Source organism: Rhinolophus sinicus, linkage group LG13 (assembly GCF_036562045.2).
Source record: "Rhinolophus sinicus isolate RSC01 linkage group LG13, ASM3656204v1, whole genome shotgun sequence".
Classification (NCBI taxonomy): Eukaryota; Metazoa; Chordata; class Mammalia; order Chiroptera; family Rhinolophidae; genus Rhinolophus; species Rhinolophus sinicus.
In genome coordinates this window covers 15037942-15054108 of record NC_133762.1, presented here as the reverse complement: position 1 = coordinate 15054108, position 16167 = coordinate 15037942, and the positions used below count along the sequence as shown (strand labels likewise).

General features: G+C 54.5%; 1 protein-coding gene across 3 annotated transcripts in view; it reads right to left on the bottom strand.

Annotated features, from left to right (window-relative positions):
- Positions 1–9204: 9204 nt before the first annotated feature.
- The window catches only part of CEMIP (cell migration inducing hyaluronidase 1), a 112439-nt gene continuing 105476 nt past the window's right edge, over positions 9205–16167 (bottom strand). For 2 of the 3 annotated variants that reach the window (XM_019743520.2, XM_074317309.1), the window contains 5 exons: positions 15572–15776; positions 15299–15385; positions 14532–14689; positions 12506–12606; positions 9205–11504 (listed from right to left, as the gene is read on the bottom strand). In XM_019743520.2, the coding sequence (XP_019599079.2) occupies positions 11377–11504; positions 12506–12606; positions 14532–14689; positions 15299–15385; positions 15572–15776 (679 nt within the window). In that variant the 3' untranslated portion in view covers positions 9205–11376. The remainder of the gene's footprint in view (positions 11505–12505; positions 12607–14531; positions 14690–15298; positions 15386–15571; positions 15777–16167) is intronic. The other variant, XM_019743519.2, reaches the window with a different exon arrangement.

Genomic DNA, 16167 nt, shown 5'->3' with positions numbered 1-16167 from the left:
GTGTGTGTGTGTGTGCGTGTGCGTGTGTGTGTGCATGTGTGTGTGTGTGTGTGCGTGTGTGTGTGCGTGTGTGCGTGTGTGTGTGCGTGTGTGTGTGTGTGGTGTCTGTGTGTGTGTGCGTGCGTGTGTGTGTGTGTGTGTGGTGTCTGTGTGTGTGGTTGTGTGGGGGTATGTTGGCCTCGCAGTGCCGTTTCCCGATTGTGGCCTCTCAGTTCCGTGCTTGGGCTGGCACATTTGCCCTACAGCCCCCAACCCCCAGGCCACCTCACTCCAGGGATGACAGCTAACCAAGGTGAGTTTCTTGAGCCACCTCAGGAAGAGGTGTGTTTTGTTTCTCATAAATACAGTTTGAACCCAGAGCATGTGAAGCTGGAGCTGCTGCAGCCACCTTGCCCCATCAGCGGAGCGGTCAGAATGGAGCCAGCACGGCAGGAAGGGGACGGGCAGGGACCTGTGGCATCATATAAGCCCTGAGTGCAGCTGTGGGGAAGCCGGCCCTGCAGCGAGGTGCTGTTTGTACTGCGGGTCAGTTGCTAGGTTTGTGTCTGTTGGGCTGGTCTAGGATAGAGCAGCTCTCCCGGCTGGGGTTGTCTCAGAGGAGAGAAAGCCCATAAGGAGGACCGGGCTAGAGGTAAGGGGTACATGGACGGGGTCTCGTAGGAACTCAGGGTGCCTGGAGGATTTAGAGCTGCAGTGAGGTGGTGCCAGAGACAATGCAGTTTGCGCTGGCTGCACTGGAGAAGTGCCTGGAAGGGGCACCCCTGGGCGAGTCCAGACGGTATTCCAGCAGTGCAGGCCAGAGGCAGTAGCCCAGGTGCGCAGGTAGGTGGGCTCTGACCCACAGTTGACCTGCACAGTCCCTGCCGATGGACACTTGGCTTCCCAGGGTTTTGCCAATACACACAATGCCGTGATGGATATTTAAACAAATATTACAACATATTTTGGTAAACTTTTGTTTGTATGTCCACATTGCTAGCAGTGAAACTGCTAGAACAAACACAATTGCACATTTTGGTGGACATTGCCAAGTTGCTCTCCCAAGTGGTTCTGTTAACCGCCTTTCCCAGCAGCAGATCTCAGATCCTTGCCTGTCATGTAACTCGCCAGTTTCATAGCTGTAAAGCCCATCTGAACAGGCGCCTCTGCAGCCACGTACTGGAGAGACCCCAGAAGCCATGTACAGAGAGATGACCAGGCAGCCCTGGCTCTGGGTCCCCAGCCCCGGAGCAGACGTGCGAGTGGTGGCCGAGCCTTCAGGGCGTGGGAGCAGAGGAGCTGCCCCATCTGCTGATTGGTGAACAAGAGAAACGTCCTGTGTGGGGCGGAGAGGATAGATACACAGACACACGTCTCTTTGCAGTCCCTTGGACTAGCCCCTATGAAACAGCTTAGCCACATCCTTCGACCTCCTCCCATCCTCATGTCCTCTGGTGTTTGATGGTTATGCTGAAGTTTGTAGTTCTGGTGGTTTCCTTTATACTATAAACCTTTTTCTTTTTTAATTAAACCAACTTAGTACGTATGACTAGCCGGGCACACTGAGAATCCGTGAACTTTCACCTGCGTCCCCAGTTCGTGTTCCTAGTGTTACTCGTACAAGACGTATGCTAGATCCACTGCTTCGTGGCGAGGTCTGAGGACAGCCTTCTCTCTCCATCTGCGTTTTCTGTCACTTTGCCAGCGTCCTTCCTTGTTCCGAACACTCAGTCATTTTGCTGGGAAAGTGTTAGTGTTGATTTTTTGGAATCTTTTTTATATCTCCTCCTGGAATATGGTATGTCATTTTCAATTGCAGAGTCACAGTTTTTTCATCATTTTGGTAAAAGGGGTTTTTTTGAATGATTATTCCATTCTGTCTTTAATGTCACTGAGGTTTAGAAGTGGCACGTGCTTCCCGTACCCTCCTCCTGTGAGCCTCACACCTGCCCTGCTCTGGAACTGTGGGCAGCTCCAGTGCAGCGCTGAGCCAGCCTGGGGAAGGCACCGGTCCTGACCCCAGACCAGCGAGTGTCGCCTCCCTCATCAGACCCCCGTCGAGAGGCAGAACTGTTCCATCTCTCCGCCTTCTAGTGCAGAAAACCATGGCACAGCTGGGGACGTGATTTGGCCAGAAGCCTTGAAAATAAATGATCGTAATTGTCTTCCCACATAAAAAAAAGTATTAAATGAAGGAGGTGTCCACGAGAGGGCAGCAGAGACCCGCCTTGCCTCAGGACTCGCCACTTGCTGCTCTGACCTGCCACCATCCTTTGGGGAGAAGCCTGCAGCTACTGTTTCAATGAACAGATCGCTCCATCTGCCTGCCAAACACCTGTGCAAACCTACAGACACCTTTCTCTGGATTTCTCTCTGACTGACCGGCATGCTGTTTAATATTCATTCATCCCGAGGCAGGAGCTGCTGTATTACCATCCATCTTACACGGAGGGAAACAGGCTGGGAGAAGGGAAGCATTTTCCCCAAGGTCACATTACTAGGAGCTTCTGATTGAGTGTTTTCTAAATCTCTGCTTCATCTAATCTGATGTTGATTCCCAGTAATGTGTTCATTTCAGGTACTGTATTCCTTTCTGATTGGTTCTTCTTTATGGTGTCTATCTTAGGAGAAGAATAAATTAACTCAGTGAGAACGTATCTTCCCCTAAGTTCACTGAGCATCCTCATAACCAGTGTTTTAAACTCTGTATCTGATAGAGTGCTTGTCCCCATTTCGTTGTTGTTTTTGTGGTTTTGTCCTGTTCTTTCATTTGGGACATGTCTCTCCCCATTTTGGCTGCCTCCCTGTGTTTGTTTCTATGTGTCAGGTAGGGCTGCTACGTCTCCCAGTCTTGGCAGAGTGGCCTTATGCAGTAGGTGTCCTGTGGGTCCCAGTGGTGCAGCCTCCCTGGTCACCTGTGCCGGCTGCTCCAGGAGTGTCCCCTCCTGTTGTAGTTGAGCCTCAATTGCTGTTGGCACGTCAGTGGGGGGACTGACCCTCAGGCTGACTGGCTGTGGGGACTGGCTGTGACCACAGCAGATGTGCTATTGTGCGGAGTGACCCCACAGAGCGGGAGCTGCTACAGCAGGGCTCCAGTGCCAGCCAAGGCTGCCCTGTGGGCGTGTCGCTTGTGGATCTGGTTGCATGTTGTTCTGGTGTGGTCCAAGGCAGGCCACCGCGGGTGTTGGTTGTAGAGTCTCTTGGGAGGGTCTCCGGGGCAGGCCAAGGTCAGCCACCATTTGTGCCAGTGTTGGCGCGCTTTAGCAAGAACTACAAGGCACACTGAGGTTGGCTGCTGCTTGTTTGGGGTTTGGGGACCTTTGAGAGATTTGGGGAAAGGCTACCACACTAGCTGAGGCCGGCCACCTATGTGGAGGAGCCACTGGAAGAGGCTCAGGCCGGCAGGAAGTAGGGGGTTGGGGGTGGGGTCTCAGGAGTCTCGAGGGCGGGGTGAAAAGTGTTAGCCCGTTTGATGGACAGCTCAGACCTGGTGCTCCCCCTGCACCAGCCGACTGGTTGGAGAGGTCAACGAAGGAACAGTGGCGCCTGGCAGCATTTCCATCCCTGGAGAGAGGTGCCCTGACCCCGGCCGCTCCAGCCCTCACCCTGAAGCTCGTCATTTTAGTTGCTCCCCGGATGTCCCTGATGCTTTTCAAGCTGCTTGCAGCCCCTGCGCTGGAGCTCAGAGTGAGTTTGTTTGTGAGACTGTGTACGGGCCCTTTAAGAGAAGCACCTCTGTCTCCAGCAGCCCTGTCTTTCTCAGACATAATCCCCAGTGATTTTCACAGCCAGATGCTACAGGGAGTTCTCCTCCTGGCCCCAGGCTCAGGAGCCAGAGATCCCTCCCATTCTTAATGCCACACGGGGGTGTGGGACCTGCCCATTCCCATCTCCGCCCCTCCTACCAGTCTCCACACGGCCTGTGGTCCTTTGTTATAGGAGTTCGGTTCGTCTAGTCTTCAGGAGGTTCTCAGTGATGGTTGTTCTGTAATTTAGTTGTAATTTTGAGGTGGTCATGGGAGGAGGCAGGCACAGAGTTTACCTGCTCTGCCATCTTGACCGGGGAGTCCTGTAAATATTATTGTGGTAAGGGTAACAGGTCATCAAATGACAGCAGGATTTATTTAGTCAACCCCACATAACTGAACTTGTCAAATGATTATAAATAATGCCATAATGAACATCTTTGTATCTAAACTTTGTTTCCTTAGGCTAAATTCCCAGGTAATTACGTCAATGAAAATAACTATTTTCAAGGCTCTTGATTTGTAATGCCAAATACTTTCTAAAATGGCTCCGTGTAATTTTCCAAAACTTTTTTTTGTGGTGGAATTTTTTTACATGTACACACACACAAAGTAGAGTGCTATAATAAACCTCCATTCCTTATCACCTAGCTTTAATAATTATGAACATTTCAACAATCATTTTTAATCTTTATTTGGGAAAAATGTATCTCGATTTAACCAATCTCTGATTGCTATTTAGTTTGTTTCAGAGTTTTCACTATCATATAAAATGCTGCAGTAGATGTCCTTGTCACAAATCCTTGGGTACTTGGATAGCTCTTTCTTTTTTTTTTTTTTTTTTTTTTTTTTTTTAAGATTTTTTATTTATTGGGGAAGGGGAACAGGACTTTATTGGGGAACAATGGTCAAATTGTTGTCCTTTCAATCCTAGTTGTGGGGGGTTCTGCTCAGCTTCAAGTTGTTGTTCTTTCAGTCTTAGTTGTGGAGGGCGCAGCTCAGCTCCAGGTCCAGTTGCCGTTGCCAGTTGCAGGGGGCACAGCCCACCATCCCTTGGGGGACTCGAGGAATTGAACCGGCAACCCTGTGGTTGAGAGGACAGGCTCCAACCAACTGAGCCATCCGGGAGCTCAGCGGCAGCTCAGCTCAAGGTGCCGTGTTCAATTTTAGTTGCAGGGGGCGCTGCCCACCATCCCTTGCGGGAGTCGAGGAATTGAACTGGCAACCTTGTGGTTGAGAGCCCGCGCTCCAACCAACTGAGCCATCCGGGAGGCAGCTCAGCTCAAGGTGCCGTATTCAATCTTAGTTGCAGGGGGCAGAGCCCACCATCCCTTGCGGGACTCGAGGAATTGAACCGGCAACCTTGTGGTTGAGAGCCCACTGGCCCATGTGGGAATCGAACCGGCAGCCCTCGGAGCCAGGAGCACGGAGCTCTAACCGCCTGAGCCACCGGGCCGGCCCTGGATAGCTCTTTCTTTAGGATAAGTTCTTGGACAGAATTTTGGAGCCAAAGTCTGTACACATTTTCAAATCATTCTTATATAATTGTTTTATAGAAGAGTTGTAATCAATTGTCCGATCTTTGTCTAAGAGTGTCCATTCCTTCTTTAGTTCTTTTTAACTTTCGGTTTGATAGGTGATTAATAGCATCTCACTGTTGTTTCAGTTTTCATCTTATAGTTACCAGTGAGGTTGCCTTTTTTCATATGTTTACTTCCCATTTATATTTTTTCCTATGTGAATTGGCCCTTTCCTGTTTTTCTTTTGGTGATTTCCTTCTTTCAGCCTCCTTCTTTGTGAGAGCATTGTGTATGTCACGTTCCGGGAGGAACCACAGGGCATAGTAAGAAGCCTTTAATGAAGGGACCATTTGCAAATTATGCGAATGAAGTTTAGGGACCCCCAAGCCAGAGCAGTGCAGTGACCATGGGCTTGCAACTGAGGGAAGCAGTTACCACCGCCAGGCCGAGACACCGGGAGTGAGGGCAGGTCCTGGGACCCAGGCAGACGGTCGCACGGAGTGGGCTCCTGACCAAAGCCCTGTCTTCTTAGAGGAAACAGCCAATCCAGAGACGTGGCGCGAAGTGGTGACATTCCCTGGCCCAGCACTCTCCTCCCTCCCTTCCATCTCCTGAAGGTGGCTTCCACTGACAGAGCATGGGAAGTTAGAGGACCAGGAACTGCCAGTGGCTCCTGCCAGCCCCCTGGGGCACCGTGCTGGGTATGGACTGCAGAGCCGACGTGGGGGCAAACAGAAGATGCCCAGTTCATCCAAACATGTGACTTCCTATCTGGGATATATATTTTAAACACATTTCCTCAGTTTTTTTCTCTTCACTATTATTTAGGATTTTAAATTTTAATAATTTCACATAGTCATATCGAGCAATTTTGATGATCTCGCGTTTGGTGTTTTGCTCAGGAGAGCATTTCCCCCTCCCCATATGGTGCCATTTATCCAGCCAGATTTACTGTTTTCCCTCTAGAGTGGAAAGGAAAAAGTCTGTTCAAAAGACATCGACAAGTAGAACTGCATTTTATCCCAGCAGCTTCTTTCTCCTAAGGGAGGAGACACGGTGGCGTCCAGGGCCACAGGCCTCCCGCCCTTCCCTTCCACTCCACGGGAGGACTCGGTTCAGAACTGGGCTTGGTTCCTGGTGCTGCCTTCCTTCAACCCTCTGCAGGCTCAGCCGCTGCCCCTCGGGCCAGCAGCCGCTTGCAGAGCAAGGACACGGGATTCTTGGGTGCGGCCTTAAACCCTTGTGGCTGGAAATCAGGCTGGAAATGGCCGTGCAGGAGTGTTTGCACCACGGGCAGAGCAGACGCTACACAGCGGGCTCAGGACTCTCCCCTCCCCTCCTGCCCCCAGAGCCAGGTGCCCTGCACACCCCACTGTCCCCCTCAGGCCTTCTCTTTGAGCCCCTGTGGAGAGAACGGGAACCAGTGTTTGTCTCTGCTTCGGCCTTGCTCTCCCATCTCTCATTCCTGCTGGCCCTTCCAGGCTTGGGGCTCAGAGGGGGTGATGAGAGGAGGAGGGGTAACTGCAGACTGTCCTGAGTGCTGTCATGGCCGGTGTCCGAATGTTGGCTCTTTGGGGTGTTCTGGCGTGGTCCCAGACACCACCTTACCCACTTTGATCTAAGCAGTGCATTTCCCAGCTGAGTATTGGTGAAGCCCCTTCCGCCTGCCTTTGGAGGTACCCCCAGCCTCCTTCTGTCAGGAGCCCTTCACCTGAACAGGCAGCCGTTGGGGGCAGGGTCCCTTCAAGCTGGCCCGCCCTGGGCTGCGCTGAGCTCCCTGAGTGCGCTCCTTGCCCAGCCGGAGGGTGGAAGCGCGTTTACCCAGTGGCCACATCTGTTCTCCCAGGAACTGTGGGCAGCTCCACCCCACATGCATCTCCAGTTCCCCCCCCACCCCCCACCCCCCACAGAGCAGAGGCAACTCCAAGTGTCAGGGAAATAGGGCTGGCTCGCCAGAGGACTCAGAGCCACCGAGGTCCCTGGAAAAGACAACCGTGCCTACAGCTCGATGGCCTTACAGACAGAGGACAATTGGAAGGGCTCAGCAGATCTTTGTCTGGCTAAAGGGGTGCCCCGGGGACAGAGCTCTGCTCAGCAGAGCGCCTGGGAGCAGAAATGGCCGCGTGGGGGCAGGGCAGGTAATACTGTGCACAGCAAGCTGAGGAGAAGCCTGCCATTCCAGAAGCCTCGGGACCTAGGGATTTGCAGAAGGTGTGCGACCCGGGGGAGGGGAAGGGAAAGGAAGGGAGGGGAGGACCTTCCTGGCGATGACTAGTTTTCTACTTTAAGTTGTTGCTGTGCCATATTCCCAAACCTTCAGCAAAATTCTGCTACAAGTAACTTCCTTCAGTTCGTGTGATTCGGGGAAATCAAGGACAGAGACCGTGTTTCCCACGAGGTGCTCACTGGGGAAGAAAGAACAGCCCTGTCAGGTGAGACACAGGAGGTCCCCGAGCGGAAGCCGGCGGTGCCAGGAGAGCTCCGGGCTCATGGACTCGCGCGTGCACATGCACCGACCGTGGTACTGTTACTGAGTTTCTCCCAATCACGGACTTGGAGCAGCTTCATTAACCATGAAGGAAAAAGGCGACTCCCAAAGCTGAGGACACCCAAGCAGCCAGCACTCACTGTGACAAGCCCCGTCAGCAAATTATTTCATTTTCTTTTTAAATTCAATGTATTGGGGTCACATTGCTTAATAGCATGAGTTTCAGGTGTGCAGCTTTATAATACGACATCGGGATATTCCATCGCCCGTTCCCCCCAGCATCGCGTTGATGGCAGCCATCCTGACAGGTGTGAGGGACAGCTCAGTGTGGCCCCAGTTTGCACTTCCCTGATGAGTGACGCTGAAAAGATCATTACACACCTTTTATATGTCTGTTGTCTATATGTCTTTTATCTGTGTGTCTTCTTGGGAGAAGCGTCTGTTAGGTCATCTGCCCGTTTGCTAACTGGATTGTTTCTCTGTGTTGTTGAGTTGTACGAGTTCTTTATATATTTTGGGTATCAGCCCCTTGTTGGAGGTACAGTTTGCAACAATCTTCTCCCATTCAGTTGGTTGCCTGTTTTGTTCGTGTTGATGGTTTATTTTTCTGTGCAGAAGCTTTGTAGTTTCATGTAGTCCCATTTGTTTATTTCTGCTTTTACTTCCCTTGCCTTTTGGGTCAAGTTCACAAAAGCCTCTCTGAGACCAAGGCCTGTAAGTTTAGTAGCTATGTTTTCTTCCACATATTTTATTGTTTCAGGTCTTATATTCAAGTGCCTAATCCATTCTGAGTTAGTGTTAGTGTGTGGTGTCAACAGCAGTCTGGTTTCAGTCTTTTGCACATGGCTTCCCAGTTTTCCCAGCAGCACTTATTGGAGAGGCTTTCCTTTCTCCACTGTATGTTTTTGGCTCCTCTGTGGACAGTTAGCTGCCTATAGATGTGTGGGTGTATTCCTGGGCTCTCACTCTGTCTGTTTTCTTAATGCGATCTGGGGATCTTCAGTTCTTAGCAAGGAAACTTAAGTCCCCTGTAACCTGCTTCTGTCCCTCGTGCCTGGAAGCTTGATTTGAACCAACTCAATCTCCACCCTCTCGTCAGACACTGAGATTGGCTCTGGCCAAACTGTACCCATGAGGAAGAGACAGTCCTGCTTCTACCGCTGACCCTGCTGTGGCCCCTGGCTCCCCTCGGGGACACTGCTGCCCGGACAGCTTACTGATGGCTCAGAAGTGCTGAGGCCGTAGCACACCTGGGCATGGACTGGCACGTGGATGTCCTCTTCTCAGAGGGCCATGTCCACCTGCTCGTATGGGCGCCCCCTTCGCGTTGGACCAGGCAGGACTTGGACAACTGAATGGTTTTTGGAGTGACAGAGGCCGACCCTGAGGGCATTCATCAATCTTATTTTCCTTAGATATCAGGCTTAAGATGAGACCCACTTTAAAGGAAACAGAATAAGCAGACGGAGGATGACAGCCTTTGTATGTTTACTATGGTACAGCGAGGTTTTCCACCCAGAGCCTTGCCTTCTGACTGCAAGCCGAAGGCTCGGGGTCACTGCTTTCCAGGCAGCCAACGGACATCCCCAAACATGACATTTAAGACAATTCTTCACTCTCTGACAAGGACTTTTCCAAGTGCATGTATAATAAATAAATAAAAAATATATCTTTGTTCATGGTGATGCCTACAAGAAATGTTTCCATATAAAACACACTGTACATCTAATTCCCGAAAAAGGACCAGCTATTTCGGCAACAGGAAAAAGACAAGCATTTCAGAGGCGTGTGGTTTTCCTGAAAAGCCTAACTCATTTTGACGCTCACACACAGAAAGAATAGCAGGACAGTTTTCTAAGCAGGAAGAAAATCTGTGCGACCAAGGCCGTGCCTGGACATAGGCTCTGGGCGCACGGTTTGGGGAGGAAGGTTCTATGCGAGCGAGTGAGACGTATGTACAACTCGGAGAGCTTCAGATAGATTCATTATGAAATGAGCTGACCCAAAGGCAGTCACCATTCCTGGCCACCTGAAGTGATCGCACCCCAAACGTTCACAGTGTGAGACCCCTGCATGGAAAGTTTGCAGAACTCGACAGAACTACGGACAGTACAACACGAGGGCACTGTAACTCACCTCCCCATCGCCACTACTCTGCCTGGAAGGTCCTCCCTGGGGTGAGGGCCTTGGAAGCTGCCAGGTCTTACGAGGCGGAGTCCTGGTCACCTCCTAGCAGCGGAAAGACCTGTTTGATGGGAAAACCTTTCTGGCAGTTGGCTCAACCTGGGGGAATGGACTCGCTGACCTCATCTCTGGGGGCAGCTGGGCATACGGAGCCAAGAAAGCTCTCTTTGAAGGGAAGAGTTTGTGGTTAGGGCAGGAAAGGGGGCAGACATAGCTCATCCTGAGACCCAGAGTGACCCTGGTGCCTCACGAGACAGTCTACACCACAGGTAGTTTTCCCTCTTCCAGGAGCCCTCTAGCTCTCTCGCGGGCAGGCAAGGGGGAGAGCAGGGACTTAAGCAGGAGCTGAGATGGCTGGGCTGGACCCAACAGCTCTCAGACCCCGAGGGCAGCTAAGGCAGCTCACCGAGCAGGTCTCGGTGTGCCGACGCTGTCTGCTGGGCTGCGGAACAGGTAGCACCAATGGAATTGCTGCAGCTGGGTGCGCCTGCACGTGGGCTGGCAGGTAGTTTGAACAAAGTGGAGGCTGCCCCCATGCCTGCAAGCCCCACTGCCTCCTCCTACAGGAAGTCTTCTGGCTCACTGAGGCAGGTGAGAGCTTTCCCTCCTCTGAACTGGCACTGGTCCCCGTTTTACCCCTCTCTGATTTCTCTGCCTGGCATCACAAGGCACATGGACCTGACTGCACGTCCTACCAGACTGTAAGCCCCTCACCTAGCACCCCCCCACACACACACATACACACATCCTGTAGGCCCCAGACACCCAGCATTACGGACGTTCTCATCTACTGCTGGGCTCTGGGCACAGTATGAAAAGCGACAGATTTCTGCGATCCCTGAAGTGCAAGGGCCTTTAAATGTCACCTCGTCCGGTCTCAACCTGGGACCTGCAGTTCTCCCGAAAGGCTGACGGCCACCCCCAACACACACACAGAAGCAAGGCTCGCCCCTCCCCAGGGGTAACCGGGTCCACGTCGGGAGCTGCACACGCCTGCTCTAATCCTGTGCGAGCTGCTGCTTGCTTACAGGAATAAAGGTTTCCTCAGGACCAGGGTTCTTTTTGCTACATCTACCTTCTAACGTGTGCTGTGGAGCAGGGGGGTCTGTGAGTGACCCAGCGGCCTAGTCCACATTGCTGCCACAGTGGACCCTGCTGCCATCACGTCCCGGTCTCCTCGCAGGGTCCCCACACCCCCCACTGAAGAGGCACAGACAGGAGAGAAGCACCCAAGAGGCTGCCGGAAAGCCAGCCAACACCGCCCTGGGGCTGCAGGTAGATGCTTGAGTGGGGCAGGTGCAGGCACCGGGGTCTCAGTGTCTTTCCCTTGGCCTCTCTGGACACATGGCCTTCCCAGGTGGACGCTGGACAGGGGCTGGGGGAACCAGCCACCCTACCCTGGTCTGCTGCCAAGAGTCCGCCATCACAGTCCGCATGGTGGCCCAGGTGACAGCCACGCTCACAGCGGCTTCTTCCTCAGCACGGGGATCGGCACGACTTGGAAGATCTTGGCCTTGTGGTCCTCAGTGACCAGAGTCACCCAGGTGGGCCGGAAGCTGCCTTTGAAGCCAACGAACGTCATCTTCTCTGCAAAGCAGTGATGAGTCATGTGAGCAGCAACCCCAGGAGAGAACGGTCCCCACCACCCCGCAGCCCCTCCCAGGCACGCCCTCTCCCGCCACCCCGCATGGAGTGACCCTAGAGGGCTCTGCCCACCCTGCATGGCAGCTCTGCTGCACCCCGCAGGCCCCAGCAGCCCGGCCACCTTCCATGTGACCCCAGCAGCACCGTGAGTCCCCGCCCTTCCCTGAAGCCCTCTGGGCGGCAGCTTGCATGTTTTCTGTACTTGGGATGCAGGGCAGCTCAGAACCTGCCTCAGGATGAGAAAAACTAGGATCCAAACTCTAATCTGAAACCGGTTACTTAACTGTCTCAGTTTCCTCATCTTAATGGAAGTAGCAGTGCCTGTCCCACAGGTTACTGAAGGGGAAGAGGTAGCTGTAAAATCATTCTGTCTCCCCTCTCAACCTCCCCAGGACTCTCTGAACAGTCTGTGACGCTGGTCATGAGTGTCACGCTGCCTATCTGTCCTGGCCAGCTCCTTCCCTGTGGGCCTGTGCCAGGCATCACCACGGAGCGCTGGTGACCTTGGACAAGCCACAAGGTCTCCGGACTCTCCCTCCACACCTCCAGGGAACAAATAAGAGCTGTGCAAACGGCCACGGGCCGCACAAATGCCGGACATTGGCTGGGTGCTCAGGAAGAGGCAGGGCTCAGCCAGTCCGAGCGGCCAGAACTGGGAGAGGAGGTCGGAACAAGCCCCTTTTCTGCTGATTCTTTGGCTGGAAAAAGGGCCCCTTGCTGAGTAGTAGAGGGGTGAACAACTCTGGCAACTCCTGAAGTCTCTGGTCACACGCTAAAGGACAGCATCTGGGCGGGCTGGTCCCAGGTGGCACCTTGGCCTGTGTCCCCCGGCCCATGAGCTGAGGATTCAGAAGCCGGACTGGGTTTGGTGGTGAGTGTTGTCGTCTCAGCAGCCTGCACACCAGGCACCCAGACTCATGTGAACCCCAGTACAAACCCCTCACCTTTCAACTTGAGCCCCTTGTCTGCCCCGAGCTTTTCCAGCACTCGAGTCCACGGGCCTCTGGAGATGTATCCTCCCTTTGATGCCATGAGAACTATGGAACTGAGTAAGGAGGGGGCGATTAGAGGACGAGAGCAAACGGGGCGAGGCACCGACCGGCGGGGAGGGAGGTGGGCCGTGCGCTGGGGCTGGGGTCTGCGGTGCCCAGCGTCCACCGGAGGCGGGAAGGGCGGCCCTCGTGCGTGCGGCGCTGACTGGCTCCTTCCATGTGGCGATGTCCACCCTGGACAGCTTGCCACATGTCCCGCCACAGTGGGCTGGGCCCTCTGAGGCTGCACTCAGCTGCTTGTCTCCAGAAGACAGAATAGGTACGGGAGTGTGCCATTGGGGGGGCAGCGCCTATGCCAGCTCGGGGCACACGCATTCCCGAATCGGAATGTTCGCCACTCTGTCTGGACAGGACTAGTGCGACGTGGTGATGGAGAGCCGGGACTCAGAGTGACCAGGCACATGCCCAGGGAGGGTTAGCATTTATGTGCTTGGCACTTCCCTCTCTGGTCAGGTAACATAGCATTACCGCTCCGTTTGGCAGACAGGGAAACTGAGGCAAGTAGTTACTAAGTATCTGAGAGGACCTGCCAGAGGGGGACCCTGCTTGGGTGGGGGCAGCCTGAAGGTGCCAACTTGCAAAAGCTCCCTTGGGAGCATGGAGTCTCCACTAGCCTACCCTGGATGCTGTGGAAACAGCGTCCGTGGTGGCAGACTCAGCGTGCTGGCCAGACGGCAGGAAGTGAACGCCTCCCCCAGAAACAGACACAGGAAGAAGCCCAGTGAGGCCTCCAGTTCACATCCCAAAGGAACCCGACAGCCACAGACCACAGGCCAGACGGGAAACTCTGTAGCAGATTCTGGAACCTGTTGTTACCCCACCTTCCCTCTGGGAGCAGAAGAAAAGCTCTTAACCTGCAAAGGGCTCGTGCGCAGTCGGGGCAGACGGGAGGTGGCTGTTCAGGAGAATGGGAGCATAGCAAACACACCCTGTACTTCGGATGCTGTGTCCCCCTCTTCCAATTCAAAGGAAAAGCTAAGTCCCTTTGGCTCGGCGAAGCCTTCCTGCTGGGGTGTGGCCTCACACGCAGGCCGTGCCCTCTGCATGGGGACCTGGGTTAGCTCACAGGAGCCGGACACGGATTTGGGGTTCTCATACATCACAGCCCCAACGGCAGGCCCCTGGAAACCTGCCTGGTGTGGGGTCTGCCAAGCCCCTGCACTGGTCAGCACGGAGTTTCCCACAGGGTGACAGGGCACAGGCAGTGCCTAGAAGCCATCCCTGACATTTCTGGTGTGAGCCGCTGCCTCCTCCTTTCCCTGGGACCCTGGGGCTAGTGGCGGGCCGGTGGGTAGGGTGGGAAGGCCTGGACGGAGGACGCGAGGAAGGAAGTGGTAGGAAAGCAGCAGTGCGGGTGGAGCTGACAGAGTGTGGTGACAGAGTGTGGAGCAGTAAAGGACAGAACAGTCAGACATGACGTCCAGTCTGCTCTAGGGAAACGGGGAAGAGGGGCTGGTTTGGGGGATGGATTAAAACAACGGAAGCTGAGAATTCAGTTCCACAGAAACCCCTAGGAGGCGCTGTCCACGCAGCAGTTGGGGAGGGACGTCGGGTGTTTAGCTCTGGCTCGGCTGGCTCGCCTCAGAAGCCAGCTGCATTTGGATCGCATTAGAATTGTGGGAGGGATGAGATCATGCCGGGAGTGTGTCGTGATGGGGTCGAGGGCCAGGGCAGGCTTCCCGTTTGTAACCGGGGATCATCTGCCTCGCCCGACCTACAGTCACAGGCCCTGGCTCCCCCAGGAGAGTCGCCAGGCAGGGACATTCCCGGCCCAGCACCCACCATCCGTGGGCCGCCTCTGGAGACTCCCTAAGCTTTCCCAGCCTGGACTGCGATGAAGCCTCAGGGACAGGGAGGGGGCCTGGGCTGGGGGTCTGTGGTGTCACCAGCCAGTTGGAGAAGGGAAGCACAGACTCACTTGTCAGGGATGGCCGCCACGTAGCTGAAGAGCTGCCAGGGTATGCCCTGCAGAATGGCGTTCCTGAAGCTCGTGTGCCTGAGCACGTGCCCTTGGCGCCCGTCAATCACCACCACCTGGATGCCATCTTCCAAGCTGGCGTGCTTCCTCCCATCCACCTGCAGACCAAAGCCACACAGCGGTGAGCGCGGTCCTGAGGCAGCTCCGCCCAGTGTCTCCGCACAGACTCTGACCAGAGGTTTACTGTGCAGCTGCTCAGAGCATAAGGCCCACCTGAACCAGCTCCTGCAGCCTCTGTAGTGGGCTTGAGCGTGCCCCTACCCCACATATGTCCACCTGGAACCTGTGAGAGGGGCCTGATTTGGAAATGGGCTCTGAAGATGTAAGTTAAGGATCTCGAGATGAGATCATGGATTTAGGATGGGTCTGAAATGCAATGCTGGTGTCCTCAGCAGACAGGCCAGGGGGCCGTGTGGGACTCGGACACCCCGGGGAGAGGACCATGTGCAGGGGCTGCAGAGATGTGCTGAGGGAGGTCGGGCTGCTGGCAGCTCCCAGACCCTAGAGGAAGCCTGGCACGGCTTCTCCCTCAGAGCTGCCAGAAGGAACCAACCCTGCCAACACCTGGATTCTGGACTGCTGGTGCCCAGACCTGTGAGAGGATAAATTCTGTTGTTTTAAGCCACCCAGTGTGTGGTCACTTGTGACAGCAGCCCTACCTGTCAGTGAGCATACCCCCTCTCTCGGCAGGGACTGAAGTTACTCACTTCAATATAAGCAAAGTCGTTGTGCAGGTGGAAGAAACGCTGCCTGGAACTTTCCATCTTCACCTCCAAGAAGTGGTCCTTTGTCTTCTGGGAGACAAACAAACCCGGTGTGGTCGTTAGGTCTGAGGAGCCCAGTGTACCCCTGGTCACCTCCCTTGGCTCCCCCGCCCCTGGCACAGGAAGCGCCGTGGAGCTGAGCACGTGTCCCAGAGAGCCCGGCTTGGGTGTGGGGGCGACTGAAGGCGGAGGGCGGGGCTCGCAGCAGCCACTCACCAGCTGAGCACCAACCAGCTTCCTGGGCATCGGCACATGCACGGTGGCCCTCTCGGCAAACCTGGGGTAGGCCGCCGCCGTGCAGTCGCTGACGCCTGCATTCATGGGGAGCAGAGCTTTGATCTTGATTCTCTCACAGCCCTTCACGGAGCAGAAGGCAAACTTGTCTCTCTCGTTCTGAGCTGTCAGCTTGAGGAACAGCAGCCTGCGCAGAGGGAGCAGAGGGGCGTCTGGGGGGGCTCAGAGCTGCTGACGGCCGCCCACCTGACCGTGCCACTACGTAAGGGTTAGTTAGCAACGCCTTGCGCAGGTGGCATCTGGCAACCTCCACCGTCCAGAGCACAGCTCCAATCACCCCAGTGATTTTAACCTTGACGGACAGAGATGGTTCAGAGTGTGAATGTGTTTGAACCCCCCGCTTTTAGTCCGGTTACTTCTATTTTACCCCCCGTGACAGCGTCCTCGCCACAGCAGAGGAGAAGGCAGCCCCTGAAGCTGCTGTTCTTAGTCTGAGTAAGAAGTAACTGCTACCTCACGAGGCTGAAGGACCATCCCAGACAGCCCTGAGCAGTCCCAAAGCCCCCGTTTGCATTTCT